The sequence below is a fragment of the Cynara cardunculus genome (assembly GCF_001531365.2).
Source record: "Cynara cardunculus var. scolymus isolate 2C chromosome LG 11, CcrdV1, whole genome shotgun sequence".
Classification (NCBI taxonomy): Eukaryota; Viridiplantae; Streptophyta; class Magnoliopsida; order Asterales; family Asteraceae; genus Cynara; species Cynara cardunculus.
Window position 1 is genome coordinate 2,282,682 of NC_037538.1, and position 17,259 is coordinate 2,299,940.

Here is a 17,259-nt window from a genome sequence, read left to right on the forward strand (position 1 = left end):
TTTTATTCAAAAATAAAAACATCATCGTTTTTTCAAAATCACATAAAACCATACTATAACATCGACTGAGATAAATAATAAAATAAAATATTAAAATCAAGTTTTTTCAAAATCACATAAAACCATACTATAACATCGACTGAGATAAATAATAAAATAAAATATTAAAATCAAAATGTATCTCGTTGCATTGCGCGAGTACCATTCTAGTTAAATAATATAAATGAGTTTTTTTTTTCTCTTAATTAATGACAGATAGCTAAATTTCTTCTATTTGATTATATAATATAAATGAGTGTTGACTATCTGGTTAATTGTGCATTATTTCGTTTAATCAATTATTATAATATAACTTGACAATTTATATCATTAATAGTTATAACATCTACCGATTATCAGTCAAAACTGTTTAAAATAGCAAGAGTTGAACGTTTGTTATATTAACTAGAAAAGAAAATCCATTTTTATTTGAAATACGAACAAAAGGAAATATTGTTATAGTTCGAAATCTAGTTAATAGATTAATATTAACTAAATAATCCATATTTTAGATAAATAATGAGTTGAATGGGCAAATTGAGTAATGTAACCTTGAATTGGGTTTTTTTTTTATTGGTGTTGATCGGTTTTTTTGGAGCTTAATGAGCCAGTCAATTGGATTATTTTTTACAGATTACTAATGGGTGAAATGGGTTAGGTTTATCTGTTGTATTTTTTGACCTTTTTTCTCTACTGATTTTGTTTTGGGTAATTGTGGGTTCCCAACCAACTTACGCTTACCGACTAATCATCAGGGCGACCTACTAATCATCGGGGCGATCATAAATGGATTGTAGTCATTGCAGGTGAACCAACATGGTCACAAGGGTTTTGGCAGTGCCTAAATTTGAACCAGAGAAATACGAGATTTCTACTACATTCCTTGACCCTTAACCTTCTTTATAGAATTTAGTTTGATGATATTCGACTTCTACTCGTTACAAGATAATTTTTCTTACATCTTATTTTAATTCGTTTAGCAATTGTTTGGTATTGAAGACAGACAAATCGAAATAATATGTAGATATTTTAAATCGGGATTGAAACAAAATTCGTCTGAAAGAGAAAAGTGATAAACTTCATCAAGTATATAGCATTAAATTTCATCTATACACTATACAACGATTATAATAGACAACTACATCAAGTTTAAAATACAAACTTTTCAGATAGTTTTGTTTTATTTTCTATAGTCGTTGGAAGATTTGACTTATCAGAAACACATCTCTTCGTTTATCTTGTATGCAACGATTTATTGCAACTATACATATACATATATCAGTATCAATATTTTTTTGTAATAACAAAAATCAATGATTTATTAAATACAAAATCAAATCAAATATCATCAAATCGTCTGTTTATTTGAAAATTTGTACCTAAACTTTTGGTATTGTTGTTGGGATACACACTTTGACAATTTCAATATTAGGTCGAGCTCAAAAACACATCTCACCAACACATTTGCGATAATTTAATTTTCATATATAATAATATTAGAATATTTATATATAATATATATATACTTATTTTTATATTATAGTAAATTTATATTTTTCATTTAAATATATATATATATATATATATATATATATATATATTATAAAAAGAAGTATAATATATATATACTTCTTTTTATATTATAGTAAATTTATATTTTTCAATTAAAAATATAGTATATTTCTTTTTATAAGTACTAGAAGGGTACTCGTGCAATACAGCGAGATACATCTCGATTTTAATGTTCTATTTTATTCGTTGTCTTTGTCGATATTATAATACGATTTTATGTGTTTTTAAGAAAGCAATAATGATTTTATTTTTGAATAAAATACAAATTTGAAAATATAAAAAAAAAATTGAAAAAGAATATCAATATTAATACCAAATCAACTATTTAAAAGTTCTAATTTTTATGTAATTTCTTTAAAAAAAATTATTATAATTTAATTTAAGTTTAATGATGAAATAATTTATTTTTGATTTAATAATATAACATTTTATAAAGATAATAATTAAGTATTATGTTAAAACTCATTGATTTTCCTAATTATATTTTATATTTTTTTATATTTAAAATGAGATTTTTATCCTATATTTGATTATATTTATCTGCAGTTAGTTACACGAATTCAGATATGGAGCTTTAATAAGTTGTATTTACGCACAATCTACTTGTAATCTTGAGTTTTAAGTAACATGTATTAATAAACAATACTTTATGCATAAAAAGTGGGTTTTTAGAGTTTTTGTCAAATGCTTTATAATATAGTATAGATTATTTTTCAAGGTAAAGTTAGTTTTTTTAAAATTAAAGCTCTTTATTTCTCGTTTTTCAAAGTCATTGGTATTAACGGCTTGTACAGTGTTCTTTATAATTAAAATAGCAAATTAAATAGTGTAGGTAGTTTGATTTTCTCTTTCAAACCATAAAATAAACTGTGTATGTTTTAAAAAAGTATTGTACTACAAAATGCGGTCTATTTTGTATGGCTTGTATCTAAATGTGATGTATTAAAAACGTCAATTTAATGTTCTATGGTCCATACAATACACCATTTCATAATGCATACGATACAGAGTGGATGATGACAATACATATAACATAATTAAGTTACAATTATATAAAGTTTGATCAAAGTTTTAAAACAAATATAAAACCAAAAAGCTTCAAAATGAACAACCAAAGGTTCTTGGGCAGGATTTACCTTACCAAGATAGCATGATGAGGACCGAAAATCTTATCCGACAAGAGGCATGAAAATGACTGAGAATGTTGCCGGTAAGTGATGGTGATGATTTTTACCTAGTTAGCACTTACCGAGATGAGATATGCTTACTAACAATTTTACTATATTATTTTGATGGTCAATAATCTTACTCTATAAGGTAATTGAAAGTTTTGATTAGTGGTGGACCAAAAATTTTGTCGAGCGGTTGCACCTTAAAGTGGATCAAAAATTGTCTGATGTGTTTTTACCTGAATTCCACGATTTTGATGAACTTTTTAAGTTTTTTGGTTAATTTCAAAATACTTTTTCAATTTTTTGGTAGATTTTGTAACACCTCAGACCAACCGTACCAGCTATTGTCCGTTTTGTCTACTCTGGACTCACGAATTTAAAACGTGTCCGCTTTGTTCCCCTCCCCAACCGATATGGGATATCAGATTTCAAAATACTTTTATGGTTTTTTTTGTTGATATCCTTATACTTTTTAGTATCTCGTAGTACTGCTCAAATTTTAGCCGGTGCACTTTTCATACCCCCAATTTTTTTTGTGGAAATCAATTCAGCGGATGCACGAGACCCTGCTTGGACATGAATAGATCCACCACTTGTTATAACTCTCACTCGGCCAACTAGTTGGTACACAGCTCCTTGGTACGATGCGATCCAGTACATGCATTTTGTATTTGGCACCATCGCCTCAACTAGTCTAGGCAAGGTACACATTCACAAAGAGACGAATGATCGTGTGAGAATAAAAGTTAACATGAGAAGCGTTTGAGGAGATTTGGACCTTTTTAATCACTTTTACTCCCACCCCTACCTTATAAATTGCGGTTGATACGTGAAATGATCCAGTGCATTTCATTACTGGTATTTTCAATTAGAGTTTATTCAAGAACGAATATATCTTCTTACTTTTTTCACCGTAACCTCCATTCGCAACCTTTCTCAAAGATTTGATAAAATTTAAATCATTTATTGATGGTATTAAAAACACGTCAATAATCAATAACCAAACTCTTTTATAATACAAACACAAAGTCAAATGCTATAATTTTTCGTACAAAAGAAGCATTAATAGCAGTTAAATTTTTTTTTAAATGATATTATTTATTAATAAATAAAAAAAATATTCATATTCATGTTCATATTTTTACTGCATATGATGATATTATATAGGGGAAGCGTAAAACAGTAATAAGTTAGCATCAATGGCAGGCATTGACCTGCATTTCCCAACACACATGTCACATGCCTCACCATTAGACCAAGTGTAAAAACCACCGTAACCATTCTTCTTCATTATCCTCCTCAATTTCAATAATGGCTGCCTAGTTCTCATTGGCTGCATCGCACTCACTTCCTCTTTCTTATTACCTTCCATCTTCTTCTTCTTCCCATTATTATTATTATCATATCATCAATATTGACATCATCTGATGCTATTTTTAGCACTTGTTTTCTATTTTCGTTCAATTGTTTATGGGGTCGACAGCGAAGCTTTGAGTGTACTTCACTATGATGGGATTCTATAAGTTTCTATTCAAGGATTTAAAGTCAAATTAGGTTTATTTTGCTTTGATTTCCTGTTTGTCAGGAGTTGTCCACGAGTTTGCTTCAGATTTTCCATTTTTAGGGTTTTAATGGATTCAGATCTCCACCACCATCATCAACAGCAGCAGCAGCTGCACCAACCGCAGCAAATCATGAACTCTGGTTTAACGCGATACCGATCTGCACCCAGTTCCTATTTCTCCAACTTGATTAACAGTGGCATATATGGAGATGATAGTGACCCCTTTTTCAATCCTCGGGTTTCAAACGCTGAGACGGATCAGATTTTATCAAGATTCACCTCTCCAGGCGCTGCTGCTGATTCAACATCTCATCAGATTATGAATCAAATTGCTGGATATGAACCACAGTTCATGGATTCTGTGAAGCAGGAACAAGAGGGGATTTATTCAGAGCCACAACAACAGCAGCAGCAAACGATGCTTTATCAAAACCAATTTCAATCTCAAACGGATCATGATAACCCGCCTGTCGCCACCTGTAGCTCCATCTTAGATGACTCGTTACCGTCAATGAATCTCCCCACCAATCTCCTCCGCCAGAGTAGCTCACCAGCCGGATTTTTTGCTCACCTTGATATCGACAATGGTATTTTTTTTTTCTCTTATGTTTTCGTGATTTCTGAAGCAAAAATTGCATATGAAATTATGAATCATGGGTCGACAGATCTTTGTGTCTGGACACCTGCCCTCCTCTGTGCAGTAGGGACAATTAATTGCTAGACTCATGATTTTTTGGAATTACTATTTCGAGCAAAGTTGAAGAACTTGTCGCATCTTGTATTTGGTATTAACAGTACTTTTATAGAACACCTTTGGTAGAATTTATGGAAGCAAAAGCGAAGTTGTTAATATCTGCCTATGTTGTACATGTACTTTAAAACAATTATCATGATGCTGATGCTTACATGTTCAGAACTTTCCAGCAAAAGCAATTTCTCGTAGATGGTTTTATCATATTATTCTTGATTTGGAAGGTTTATTGCTGCAAGTGGAGTCGTCTTAATATTTATAATTGAATTTGACTACTGGGCTATTCTACTTGTCTTATCCTTCATCAGAATTTAGACCCAACTTGCCATTTCTTTGGAACTTGATGAACAGTCTTCAAGAACTTTATTAGAATTTTAAACTAATTTGTAGGTTACTCTGTGATGAGATCCATGGATGACTTTGGAGCTGGTAGGGCAAGTGTACCAGATTCATTACTCTCTTCCACAAAGAGATTGAAAAGTGAATTGGGGTTTTCATCTGGTTCACATTCATCTTCTGGCATCCTGCCTCGTATCCCTGAAAACGATAGCAAAATTATGGGAGTGAAAAGCTCCCGTAATGATGGAGGTTTTGGTGAAACTCATTCACAGGATGAGGGTTATGTTGCCAGATTCCAGAGTGGTTCTTGGGATGATTCGGACATCTTATCTGATAGTTTCCTGAAAGAACTTGGTGAAAATGACCATAAGTTATCAAATCTAAACTCATCTAGAAATCAGGTATGCCGATGATGAATGATGTTTGATATTCCGATGATATCTGCATTATTGGTATTTCTTTTAACCATTTCTAACCTGACCATAAATTGTGTTGCTCGGCAGAATCATGGAGGGAGAACTCGTGCTCCCTCTACACTTGTTCATCACATGAGTTTGCCAACAAGCACTGCCGAGTTGGATAAACTACTGCAATTTCAAGATTCTGTGCCCTTAAAGAGCAGAGCAAAAAGGGGTTGTGCTACTCACCCCAGAAGCATTGCCGAGAGGGTAAGCATTCAGGCAAAATTAGTGCTTTGTTGCAATTTGATTCATCCACCTAGTCTTATGATTAAAGAATATGCATTACTTTGGATATCCACAGGTGAGACGAACCCGAATAAGTGAGAGAATGAGGAAGCTACAAGAGCTTGTCCCAAATATGGACAAGGTAAGATTATATGTAACAACCCATCTCATATGGATAGACAATTAGACTTGTGAGCTCCTTATAAGCTCAAAGCTGTGGGTTATCAATAAATTCCACTATATTTTTAAGTTGATTTTGAGGTTATTGGGCCAACTTATTTAATGAGGCCTTGATATATACTTGATACTTGCAGCAAACAAACACAGCGGACATGTTGGATTTGGCGGTTGATTATATCAAAGACCTTCAGAAAGAAGCCGAGGTATGGCATACAAAGGAACAAGTTTGTAACCACATATTAAAGATTGTAGCATATAATTCATTGATATGCAAAGATGACTAATTATGTGAATTGTTGGAACATTTCAGACACTTTCAGACCATCATGCAAAATGTACATGTCCACATAAACAGAAGGTGTAACACAAGTTTAAGCAGCCAGCGTAGGTATGTCTTGCTTCTGTAAATGATTTATGCAGAAAGTTAACCTTGAATTATTTTCAGTAATCAGAAAACACTCGAATAAGACTATGCACCCGGTCAGTAAGTAGTATTGGTGTATATGGAGGGAATAACAACACTCCATTATTGTTGTAACTATAGCTTATTGTACAGTAATGCTCAACTACATTAAGCTTGTTCAAGATCTCAGACAACCATGTTTACTGCCTTGGTGGGTGGCTCCCCATATTTCTCTGCTCTACTTGTTTCACTTCAATATTGAGGAAGAATTAGAGGCCCTTTTTGCTTAATTTTGTTCAGAATAACTTGTTCATGCATCAAGCAATTAGGTATGCTCCCGTGACTTGTTTGTTATCGTGTTAACTTTGAATAGTGTATTAAGCTGGAGTTCTTTACAGAAACAACCTCTTTATCCCTTGGGTAAGAGGAAAAAATGTGTACATCTTAGCATCTTTACAGTTTTTGGACCCCCATCTTTCGTGTGATATTCACCGGGTCGGGTCGGGTCGGTTTTATACAATAAAACAATGGATCGAAGTTGCTATAACTTAAGAAAGTGTGAAAGTGAAGTGTTTATTTATGGAAAAAGGTGGAGATGTTTGATGTAAAGGGGTATGGAACAATTTCTAGATTTGGTTGAGGTGAATATGGAATACTCTGGACCACATATGTCTTAATTATGAGAGAGTAAAGTAAATGAAAGAAAGGAAGATTAAATTACGTTTTTAGTCCCTGTGATTTGTTAAAAATTGTTATTTTGGTCCTTGTATTTTCAAAATTATGATTTTCATTCCTATGATTTACAACTTATTGTTTGTTTTTGTTCCTATGGTTCATAATTTATTGTTGTTTTCTTCTTCCTTATTGTTCACAATTCTTTGTTGTCTTCGTTCTCATACATAAAAGGTAGGAATTAGTTTTAGGTGCGAAAATAGTAATGAATTATAAATTATAAAGATAAAAACCGTAATTTCAAAACCTTTGGGACTAAATTTATATTTTTGGCAAACCACAGGGATGAAAAACGTCATGAAAGAAAGGTAGATGATTTGTGAATCTTGGATTTTAGGTTACCTTTTATCCGATGTGGTGGTGCTCACTCACCCACATCTCTCTTTGACTCTCGATCGTTCTTTATTGAATTTTTATTCATACTTTTGGCAAAACAATTTATTTTTCTCTCTTTTTTTTTTATAAATTGTCAAAAATCAATGCCTAATGTTTATGAAAATAGTTGAAATGTCATTTTACATATATATATATATATATATATATATAGACTGTTACAGTAAGAAAAATAAGCTGATCAATAAAATATTTGCCCAAATGATTATAACTGAAATGGTGTCAAATGGCATGCTACTTCAAACTTGGAGAAAAGAGAAAATTACATCTAAATTGTTTGTGTTTGTTCTAAACCAAAATGAACATGATATCATGATCCATTCTGTATGTGGCTTGTAAGTTGCTTGGGTCTTTCAAATCTAAGTTAAAACCCTTGTGCAGCACGACTTCAAAGTTGCATAAAGCAAAGTTTGCGACTACCCAAGTTGTAGGCAAAACAAATGCACCGAGAATTTTTACGCTCATTGAATGCGACTTGAAAACAAGTTCACAAGTCACCTAAAAAATGTGTCAAGTGAGTATCACAAAATTCAGCGTTTCACATTGATAGTCAACTCATACCCCAAAAAAAAGTCATACCCTAGGCCTAGAGAACTAAATGACATCCAAAATACTCACAAGCTAATAAATTTTAGTATTGCCATTACCCATTAATAAGAAGGTCAAAGAGTGTCAAATCTAAATGACAAACATTACGTGAATCAGTTTCCACAAAATCTCCATCTCTTCTATAAACCATCATCAAACAGAATGTCGACCCAACATTCATGAAATCAGTGTTAGACTTAAAACTCCACCGTGATCAAAATCTCCTCTCTCAAGGATATAACTTACCAATGAAACGTGGAAATTCTCTAAATAAGAACTACCAACTCTCTAAAGACAAGTTGTTTACTAAGAATACATTTTTAAATATATAATATTTATGCACGACATATAATTACATATATTCTTCGCCTCAGGTGAAATTTAAATCACTTGTCTTGTAGAAGTTAAGTTTCTACCAATAGCACAAACATTATTAAGCTAATACACTTCTGTAAAAACATATATTTTAACTTTAAATACTAAATAAGCAATTAAATGTGGATTCATGTTTTTTCCAAAGCATCTTTTAATTATAAAAGGCAAATTAAAGTTGATGTCTATTTCTAAAATGGGTAATCATGTATGAATAAGATGGTTAGGTTTTGATAAGGTTTGCTTTTGGCTTAGTGGTGCCATCATTTATTTCTATATAATATATGTTGCAAAATGGGCCTTTTATTTAAAATTTATTTATTTATAACTATTTTTATTTGATTAAATTTATTTATTTAAAATCAAATTTTCTTATTTATATATTTTATGGACACTAAAACTAAAAAGTAGGCAAAATACAAGGATCAAAAAATAATAAATACAAATAATTTTATTAGATAACGAACATTTCCTGAAATTGTGGAACATATCTGAAAAATAATAGATGTGCATTCATTCCGAAGGGTCATTGGGTCGAATGTTATCCAAGAAACATACTTAACTTCTCCCACTTGTCATACTTGGGAAAACGGCGCATAAGAAGGGTTGCAGATCTTGTTTTCAAGGAAAGGTTGGGTTGTCAAGTTGTTAGGGGATGTGTTACACGCGTTTTTGAAAGATTGAACTGATTGTACCATGGTTGAGCGTCCAAACGGTTGGGTCCTTGCACCGGATGTTGTTCCTAACCAGACCCATGTATTTTCACCCAAACGCATACAATATTCGACTTTGCATATGCAAATTGTCATATACCAAAAGTCCAAAACTAATGGACTAAAAGGTTGGCTTAGGAGACAACCACAAGGGTGGTGCCTGATTGATTTGAGTTTTGTTTCAAAGGTCAAAAGTACTAGGAGGTCTCAGGTTCAAATCCAAGGAGGAATAAAAATCCCTTTGTGGCCACGGAGGTTCAAATGCGGTAACTCCGGGCTATCTGCAAAGCAGATGGTCGTCATGGAATTAGTCGACTTGCATAGCGGGTTGGATATCCAGGTTAATAAAAAAAATCTTAGGAGGCATAGTTTGGTAGAATAAATAATAAACAAAACTTCAAATTAATATAAATATAATTTATTATTGGTAAAGAATATGTAAATTTGTAAATTTTTGACAATTTTAAAATAAAAATACATAAATTTAAAAACTAAAAGTATCCGATTATAGTGGACATATTTTAAGAACCCATGAACTTGTGATAAGTTTGAGAACTTGTGTATCATGTGTTATTTCATATGATTTTTTTACCATTTCAGACTATAATTTGGAATATTGGGATTAACGTATATTTGTTTCACAGTGGGTTTGTTTCACATGTACTTAATTCACAATGTGAAACATATTTGGAGTGTTTGTGAAACCCAAAATACATATAAAAATTTCACATTGTGAATCCGAATACATGTGAAACAAACACACTATGAAATAAATAAATATTAATCAATACATTAAATACTATGCATAGATAGGGAAAAAAATCATATGAAATAACAATGAAGCACAAGTTCTCAAGGTTATCAAAATTTCAGGGATTCTCAAATTATTAAGTCCCTCAAATTATAAATTGTAAAAGGTAAACTTAAATTTAAGAGATTGTGTTTTAATATACTTATCTTTGTTCCAAAATAAATGTCTACAATAAAAATGACATACAATTTTAAGAATGTGTGATTACTATATTTTTGAATTTACCAAAAGACAATTTTATCCTTATTTATTGAGAAAACAATTTTATTTATCCTATAAGTCCAATAACCACCATAAACTATCTTATTTTGAAAGATTAAGTCACTGAACTATTTTTTTTAATGAAAAAATCATCAAACTTTCTTATTTTGAATGAAAGTCCATGAACAATTTTTGAATGAAAAAATCATTATATTTTTCTCATTTTGAATGATTAAGTCCAAGAACATTTTTTTGAATAAATAAACCATCGAACTTTTAAAGTAAAAAAAAAAAAACTACTTGTAACCGACTAGAAAGATTTTAAAGTAAAAAAGAAAACTAAATAAGTTTAATGCTTTCAAACCCTACGCCATTCAAACCCCCTTGCAAACAACAGTAATGCTTCTCCTCGCCTCTTGTCGCCTGTTCATTACACGTTCTTCATGTTGCCTATCATGTTTTGCCACCTATCACCAATCTCCATCTTTTTTTTATCTTTTTTTAAATTTATCGAAAGAGGGAAATCAAAAGATAAAAAACAGATCAAAAATAAGAAAATGATGGCAAGGGCCAACGGCAATGATAGACGATATGGAGAGCAAACAATGTTGACGCGTCAAGGAGTAGTGAGGATGAGTGATACGGTGTTTGTGTAGCATTTGAATAGCGTATGATTTGAGAACGGTAAAACCGATAAGGTTTTTTTACTTTAAAACATTTATAGTCGGATATATATATTTGGGGTTAAAAGAATGTAAGTAACCGATTTTTATAAATTCGTTAATTTATTTTTATTGAAAAGAAATGCTTACAGATTTAATCATTCAAAATGAAAAAAGTTTAATGGTTTTTTTATTCAAAAATAGTTCAAGAATTTGATCATTTAAAATTAAAAAATATATATTAATAGTTTTTTTCATTTTAAAAAGGGGTGGACTAAATGCACCCCTATGCATTGCTTAATGTACCACTATCCATGAATTTCTTCCTAACATGCATCAACATCAATAAATGCTTTTTACATTCTCAATGCTTGAATAACCCGATTCTGACATGAAAAGGGGTGCCATTAGCACTTCAAAAAAAGGATGTATATAGGTTAAGAAGATGAAGGTTAGGATGATATACATATGGAAATAAAATATAAATCGTGAATACTTTAAATCTCGAGAATCCCAACGGCTAGCAAAGGTACAATATTTACATGACTGTACACGTGTCAAAATCACAGCCATCAACGTCTATTTTTCCCTCTCTGATAGAAATTTGAAATCTGAACATATTCCCTTCCCTGAAAAACTCCAAATAAATTCACGGTTGGCTTCACAATCACTCCCTCGCTCCGCCCCCTTCACCACCATGGAAGTGGCCGACGATGAAATTAACTCCGGCGCGCCACCCTTTGTGCCTCCGTCATGGGTTTCCCTTTCCCCATTCCCTCTTCAAGTCCATCCATCGCCTCGCCGCCTCTCCAGCCACTTTACCCCTCCGACCCGACCCGTACGAGCAGCGAGACAGCTGGCATGGGTATCGTTACAGGGTAGGATTGTTGGAGCCGAAGAAGCGACCTCAGCCAAAGCTATCGGCGGCGGATTGACTCCTGAAGAAGCCGTTACTTGGGAGTTCTTCAGTCCCATGCACCGGATTTTGATCGTCGCCATCCTTGCAGCTGCGGCTGCAAATTCGAAGAAGAATAAGCTGATTGTGCAACTGAAAAATTCAATTGAAATAAGGGTTAGCCAATTTAGTTATTTATATGTTGTTAGTATTCAATTAATTGATTCTATTTGTTATTCAATATGCGTAATTCAAGCAGATTTTGCAGCTTACAAAGATAGTTATTACGCAAAATCCATGGTTTCTTAGGACAATGTTCTGCCTGTTGCGCCATTGTTAGTAGATTTTTAGCAATTGTTCTTTTGAATTTGTTAATTAAAAACACATCTACTCAGTTTAATTCATATAATATGAAACTATTATTAATTCTCAACAAGATTAGGTTTCGACTTTAATTGCCCAGCTATTGGATTCATTAGACCTGCATCAACCCCAACCCTCATGAATGCGATTAGATAGGATGAAAACCTAGATGGAATTGCTATAACTGGGTGTACAATTGTCACTTTGGGTTCTTTACAAAATGTGTTAGGATTGATATTAGCAATATATTCTAAAGAAATATTGAATCATGAGATGTTGAGCCATGAAAGTCTTCAATGTATTGTTTATTGATCCATAGAGAAGATTACATTAAAATGACAAAACTACATCATGAGAAGATAAGAAAGGAAGGTTAAGTGAAAGTTCATACGTGAATCATTGAAAAAATCCGTTTGAAGATGCATATGTGAACTCATATGAAAATTTTGTAACATTGGTTCACATAATCATCTTCAAATAGATCGGATTTTTCAATGAATGCACATGTGGACCTTCATTTAACCTTCCTTTCTTACCTTCTCACGATATTTAGCCTTTTTATTTGAACCGGCAGAAACAATTTGAAATGCAAATGTGTATGCTTCACATAGATAAAAGATATGGGTTTAACTTCAAATCCCCTTTTAAATAGAATTTAACGCACCTTAATCAGTAGTAATCCCCTTTCAAACTTATGTATTCTACAAAGCATTGTGTATGCCAATGATGTTATTTAACAAGCTATCAAAAGGTTAATCTTTTTGTCCCACACTATCTTCAGGATCAGGTGCTTTTAGGCATGCAGCAAAAGCTTGATAGCCTATGTGAGGAGGTGAACTATTTCAAGGATAAGCCTGATACCACATCCTATGATTTTGATGTTTCTGGTTGTGGATGCCGGCATTGTGATCATCATCAACTTCCGGCGAAATATATAGAAGTAAGACAATTGTCTTTTTTTGATAACAAAATAGTTGCAGATTACTTATTAGTTCTGAATTCACCCAGGGGGATTCTACTACACAAGCTGTTGATGAGGATGATATGATGAAGTTTAAAATGGCTAATGATGTCGAACAAGAAGAGCGCCGCTTTTCTGATTTGTCAGATTGGGCTCCCAGTGTCAGCTCCTCGATAGATGTTCAGGTGATTGATTATATATGGATGCAATATTCTTTCGTTAAGGTTAAGTTGCATATATCTACGTTGTCCACATTAATTTGAACGCAGACCTTTTTCTTATTTGTGGTCTAGTTTCTCACCGAGAAATTGCTCAAAACAAACTAATTACATTCTTTATTGACTTATTATTTAGTCTCTCCATACCCTACCTAGGAGTAGAGGTAAGGTCTGCATACATCTTACCCTCCCCAGACCCCACCCCTCCCCTTGGGGTATAGGTGAGGTCTTGGTACATCTTACCCTCCCCAGATCCTACCTCTGTGTGGGATTTACAGAGTCTGTTTAGTTTGGTTAGGTTGGTATCCTAGAAAAGTATAATTTAGCACTTCCCTTTACTTCCATTAAGACCATTTATCAAAGTATAATCATCCATGAAATGGACTTTTAAGACCCTTCCATCAACTGCTTGAAAACTAATCTTCCATAAACTGCATTATAGTGGAACACTTCAGTTGAACAAGATATTGGCAAGCTCCAGAAGGAATGTGAAGATAAAGATGCCATAATCAAAGAGTTGTCAGCTTTTCTCAATTCAGCTGAATCTCTTAATTCAAAGGTATTTATCATATTCTTGCAATATTCAACAAATATCTATATGCATTCAGTTACCATCTTTTCATCTGGATGAAACAGAGAATTGCAGAACTGGAAGACATTATCCGTCGAAAAAATACAATGATCACAAAGCTTAGGAAGGACATGCTGGTTCTTGAACAGAAGGTTTGCAACTTCATTTTCAACAATTTTAGCTTTTCATTAGATTCCAGTCTTGGATACAAACTGGTGCCATTTTTTCATCTACAGGTGATTCAACTCACAAGACTCAGAAGGCCATCATCCTCCAAATCAAGTTCTAGCTCAAAGAAACTTCCTGCCATGGCGGACAATCTAATATATGACATGGATAGCACAACCAGCCCGTCTGATGATTCAGATTCATCGGCCAATAGGAAACATCGGACTCCATCAATGAATTACATTAACAAGAATGAAGCACTACCTTCTGTGAAGAACAACAAGAAAGAGCATCCTGCTGCTATACTGAATAGACAAAAACCATCTTCGGCCCGTTGCTATGATGTTACGGCTAAATCAAACGAACAAACTATGAGCCCGCTCAAAGAGAGGTCGGTAAATCAACAAGTGGGTTCGGTTGGGTTGTCGAAGTCAAAGGGGTCAAGGTCTGGTTCTGGAGATTGCAAGAGTAGATATGGAGGTACAGGTTCGAGCTTAAACAAGTCTAGAGTTTCAGGTTCAGGGGCACATAAGAGATGGTCTTAAACTTTTGATGAAACGTTTAGAGGATCCGTTAATTAAGCAAATTTACGGTTAGCATCAAATATATAATCAAAATTACAACCCAACCCAAACCGTCCGGGTTGAGTTGGGTCGGTCGGGTTGAATCATTGGTACATCATTTTATAATTTAGTTAACGCTGCAAAATCAAAATGAAAACATACAAAAAGAGGCTAATAAACCTAAAAAAAATGTTGAAATTTCATACAAATAAAAAAGTAAAATTACGATTGAAATTGTAATATAATTTTGAATATAGCTAATCGTGGATTGGTTTAATGTCTAATGTGCATATATTAATCAAGGATTTGACAACCATATTAAATCCATATTATAGAAAAGGCATCGGGTTCATCGGGTTGAGTTGAGTTCAAATTAACCCAACCCAATAGAAAAGGCATCGGATAGAGATTTTATAAGTTTTTTCGGGTTGGTCAGGTTAGTCGTTATATTGAGCACCGGCTAATTAAGATAAGAGTAAGCTCTTCATGTGGTTTGTTGGCGATTGTTAATTGCGTCCTTGTAGTTTTGCTCTTGTTCACCAAACCCTTATCCGATAACCGTTTATCAAGTCATTTACTTTATTGAATGAATATAAAAAGGATTGAAAATCTTATCCAATGAAAATGATAACAAGGGCTAAGAGTGTTACATGTTAAATGAGAGTGACGACTCTTACAAGAATAATGCTTACCAAATAAACAATTCTGATGGACTAGAATCCTACCCAATAAAATAAGTAATAGTGTTGAATATTACCAGTAAATACTTACCGGACAAGTGTTTAGGTAAATGGTCGCTAACTCCGCTAACTTACACGGATATTTTAGTCTTTTTATTCTTTATAAGGCAAATCAAAAACTTGACTCATGATTTTGTTCTCTATGAATTTTCCTACCTAGTATCACTTTTTATATGTTTAGACTTCAAATCATATAGAAACTGTTTAAAAGATAGAAACCTAACAACCAATTTCATAGTTTGTATATTGTTTCATAGATGAAATAACACATGAAAACCAAAAGACTATGAGTTTAATTTTAAGTTATGATTCATATAATTTCACATGTTCTGTTCTTATTGGCATAATATAATGTATGTGAAGCATAAGTGTATTTTTGTGTCTTCCCTCACATGCAAAAGATTACTTGACGTTTCATCTCTATGAAACAACAGTATGTGAACAAATTACGTTAACATGTGTTGTTTTATCTTGAAAATAATATATACAAACTGATTTTACAGTTTCTAACTTTTGGACGATTTGTATATAATTGTCCCCTTGTATGTTTACACACACAATCTTTTATATATACATCTAAAGTGAGAAAATGAAAACACAAATCCCACAATTATTTCAAATATCTCCGGCAAGTCTGTGCCTCTCTCTCACGTATCATGGTACCAACTTATTTAATTATTGATTAGTTTATGAATTCTTTATTAACCATTTTGTTTGGACATTGAGTGTTGGCAAATTTATTTTTTGCGATTAAAACACTTTCACATCCCATTTATTACCATCAAACGCAAAATATCTCTCAAATTTGAACAAAATGATAAGATTTTACATATATAACTTAAAGTTTGTACAAAACCAGTATCATTTAAAAAAAGTTGATGCCAAATACAGTTGGTTGGTACATGGTTTATGATTTTACAGATCAATTATATTTGGTTAGTACACGATATTGAGAAGAAAAAGACTTGATACGATACCAAAGTCCATCTCTAATATTTAGATTTAGACTTAGATTTTTATTTCGTATGCTCCTAAAACATTGTCTTTAGATTCCTTATCAAGACAAGATGTCCCAATTAGGAGTTTAAATCACTCTCACCTTTACCTTATATTCAATTTGAGTTAACGCGTATAAGATTTTTAGAACCAACATTGTTTGATTTTTTTTATTGGGAATAATTTGACGAATTTTAAATCAATTCTTACGTTGGAAAATCAATTCTCAAAACATTCATTTTGGGACTCGAAAACCTTTTAGCGAGTATCCATTAATGCTTGATGATGTATCAATAAGCTTTTTGGTAAAATCTAACACTATTATTTACTTATCTAGTAAGATTTTAGTCCATCAAAACGACATCATATGCAACAATTTACCCGGTAAGCGTTTATCATGGTAAGAGTCGTCGCCCTCATTTACCGGGTAAGACTTTTCGTTTTTGTCTCGCTCTTACCGGGTAAGATTCTTGGTCCTTACCATATTCATCCGGTAAGGTAAACGCTTATCCAGATAAGCGTTTGATAAACGACCCCTTATTTGTTTATTCTTTTATTTATAAATAATTTAATAAGGGCAGTAATGTAATTAAGTAATTTTTATAA

The 17,259-nt window shown here is 32.6% G+C and overlaps 2 protein-coding genes across 3 annotated transcripts; both read left to right on the forward strand.

Annotated features, from left to right (window-relative positions):
- The first annotated feature begins 4,081 nt into the window (after positions 1–4,081).
- Positions 4,082–6,888, forward strand: LOC112521576 (transcription factor bHLH130-like). Of its 2 annotated transcripts, none has more exons than XM_025130513.1 (6): positions 4,082–4,934; positions 5,489–5,838; positions 5,938–6,105; positions 6,200–6,265; positions 6,438–6,506; positions 6,614–6,888. In XM_025130513.1, the coding sequence occupies exons 1-6, from the start codon at positions 4,415–4,417 to the stop codon at positions 6,665–6,667; spliced, it is 1,227 nt and encodes a 408-aa protein (XP_024986281.1). In that variant the 5' UTR covers positions 4,082–4,414; the 3' UTR covers positions 6,668–6,888. The 2 variants fall into 2 exon arrangements, with proteins under 2 accessions (XP_024986281.1, XP_024986282.1); XM_025130514.1 differs by having other exon boundaries at positions 4,415–4,934; positions 5,941–6,105.
- A 4,987-nt stretch (positions 6,889–11,875) lies between these two features.
- LOC112520931 lies at positions 11,876–14,899 on the forward strand. The gene is made up of 6 exons (XM_025129553.1): positions 11,876–12,250; positions 13,218–13,376; positions 13,445–13,582; positions 14,058–14,174; positions 14,252–14,338; positions 14,423–14,899. The coding sequence occupies exons 1-6, from the start codon at positions 11,876–11,878 to the stop codon at positions 14,897–14,899; spliced, it is 1,353 nt and encodes a 450-aa protein (XP_024985321.1).
- The last annotated feature ends 2,360 nt before the right edge of the window (positions 14,900–17,259 follow it).

Bases quoted from the DNA above. Each gene is read 5' to 3' on its own strand.
- LOC112520931 (XM_025129553.1), top strand. From the start codon at position 11,876: ATGGAAGTGGCCGACGATGAAATTAACTCCGGCGCGCCACCCTTTGTG. The intron at 13,583-14,057 runs GTGATTGATTAT...ACTGCATTATAG, and splicing joins GCTCCTCGATAGATGTTCAG to TGGAACACTTCAGTTGAACA. The intron at 14,175-14,251 runs GTATTTATCATA...TGGATGAAACAG, and splicing joins CTGAATCTCTTAATTCAAAG to AGAATTGCAGAACTGGAAGA.
- LOC112521576 (XM_025130513.1), top strand. From the start codon at position 4,415: ATGGATTCAGATCTCCACCACCATCATCAACAGCAGCAGCAGCTGCAC. The intron at 5,839-5,937 runs GTATGCCGATGA...TGTGTTGCTCGG, and splicing joins TAAACTCATCTAGAAATCAG to CAGAATCATGGAGGGAGAAC. The intron at 6,106-6,199 runs GTAAGCATTCAG...GGATATCCACAG, and splicing joins CCAGAAGCATTGCCGAGAGG to GTGAGACGAACCCGAATAAG.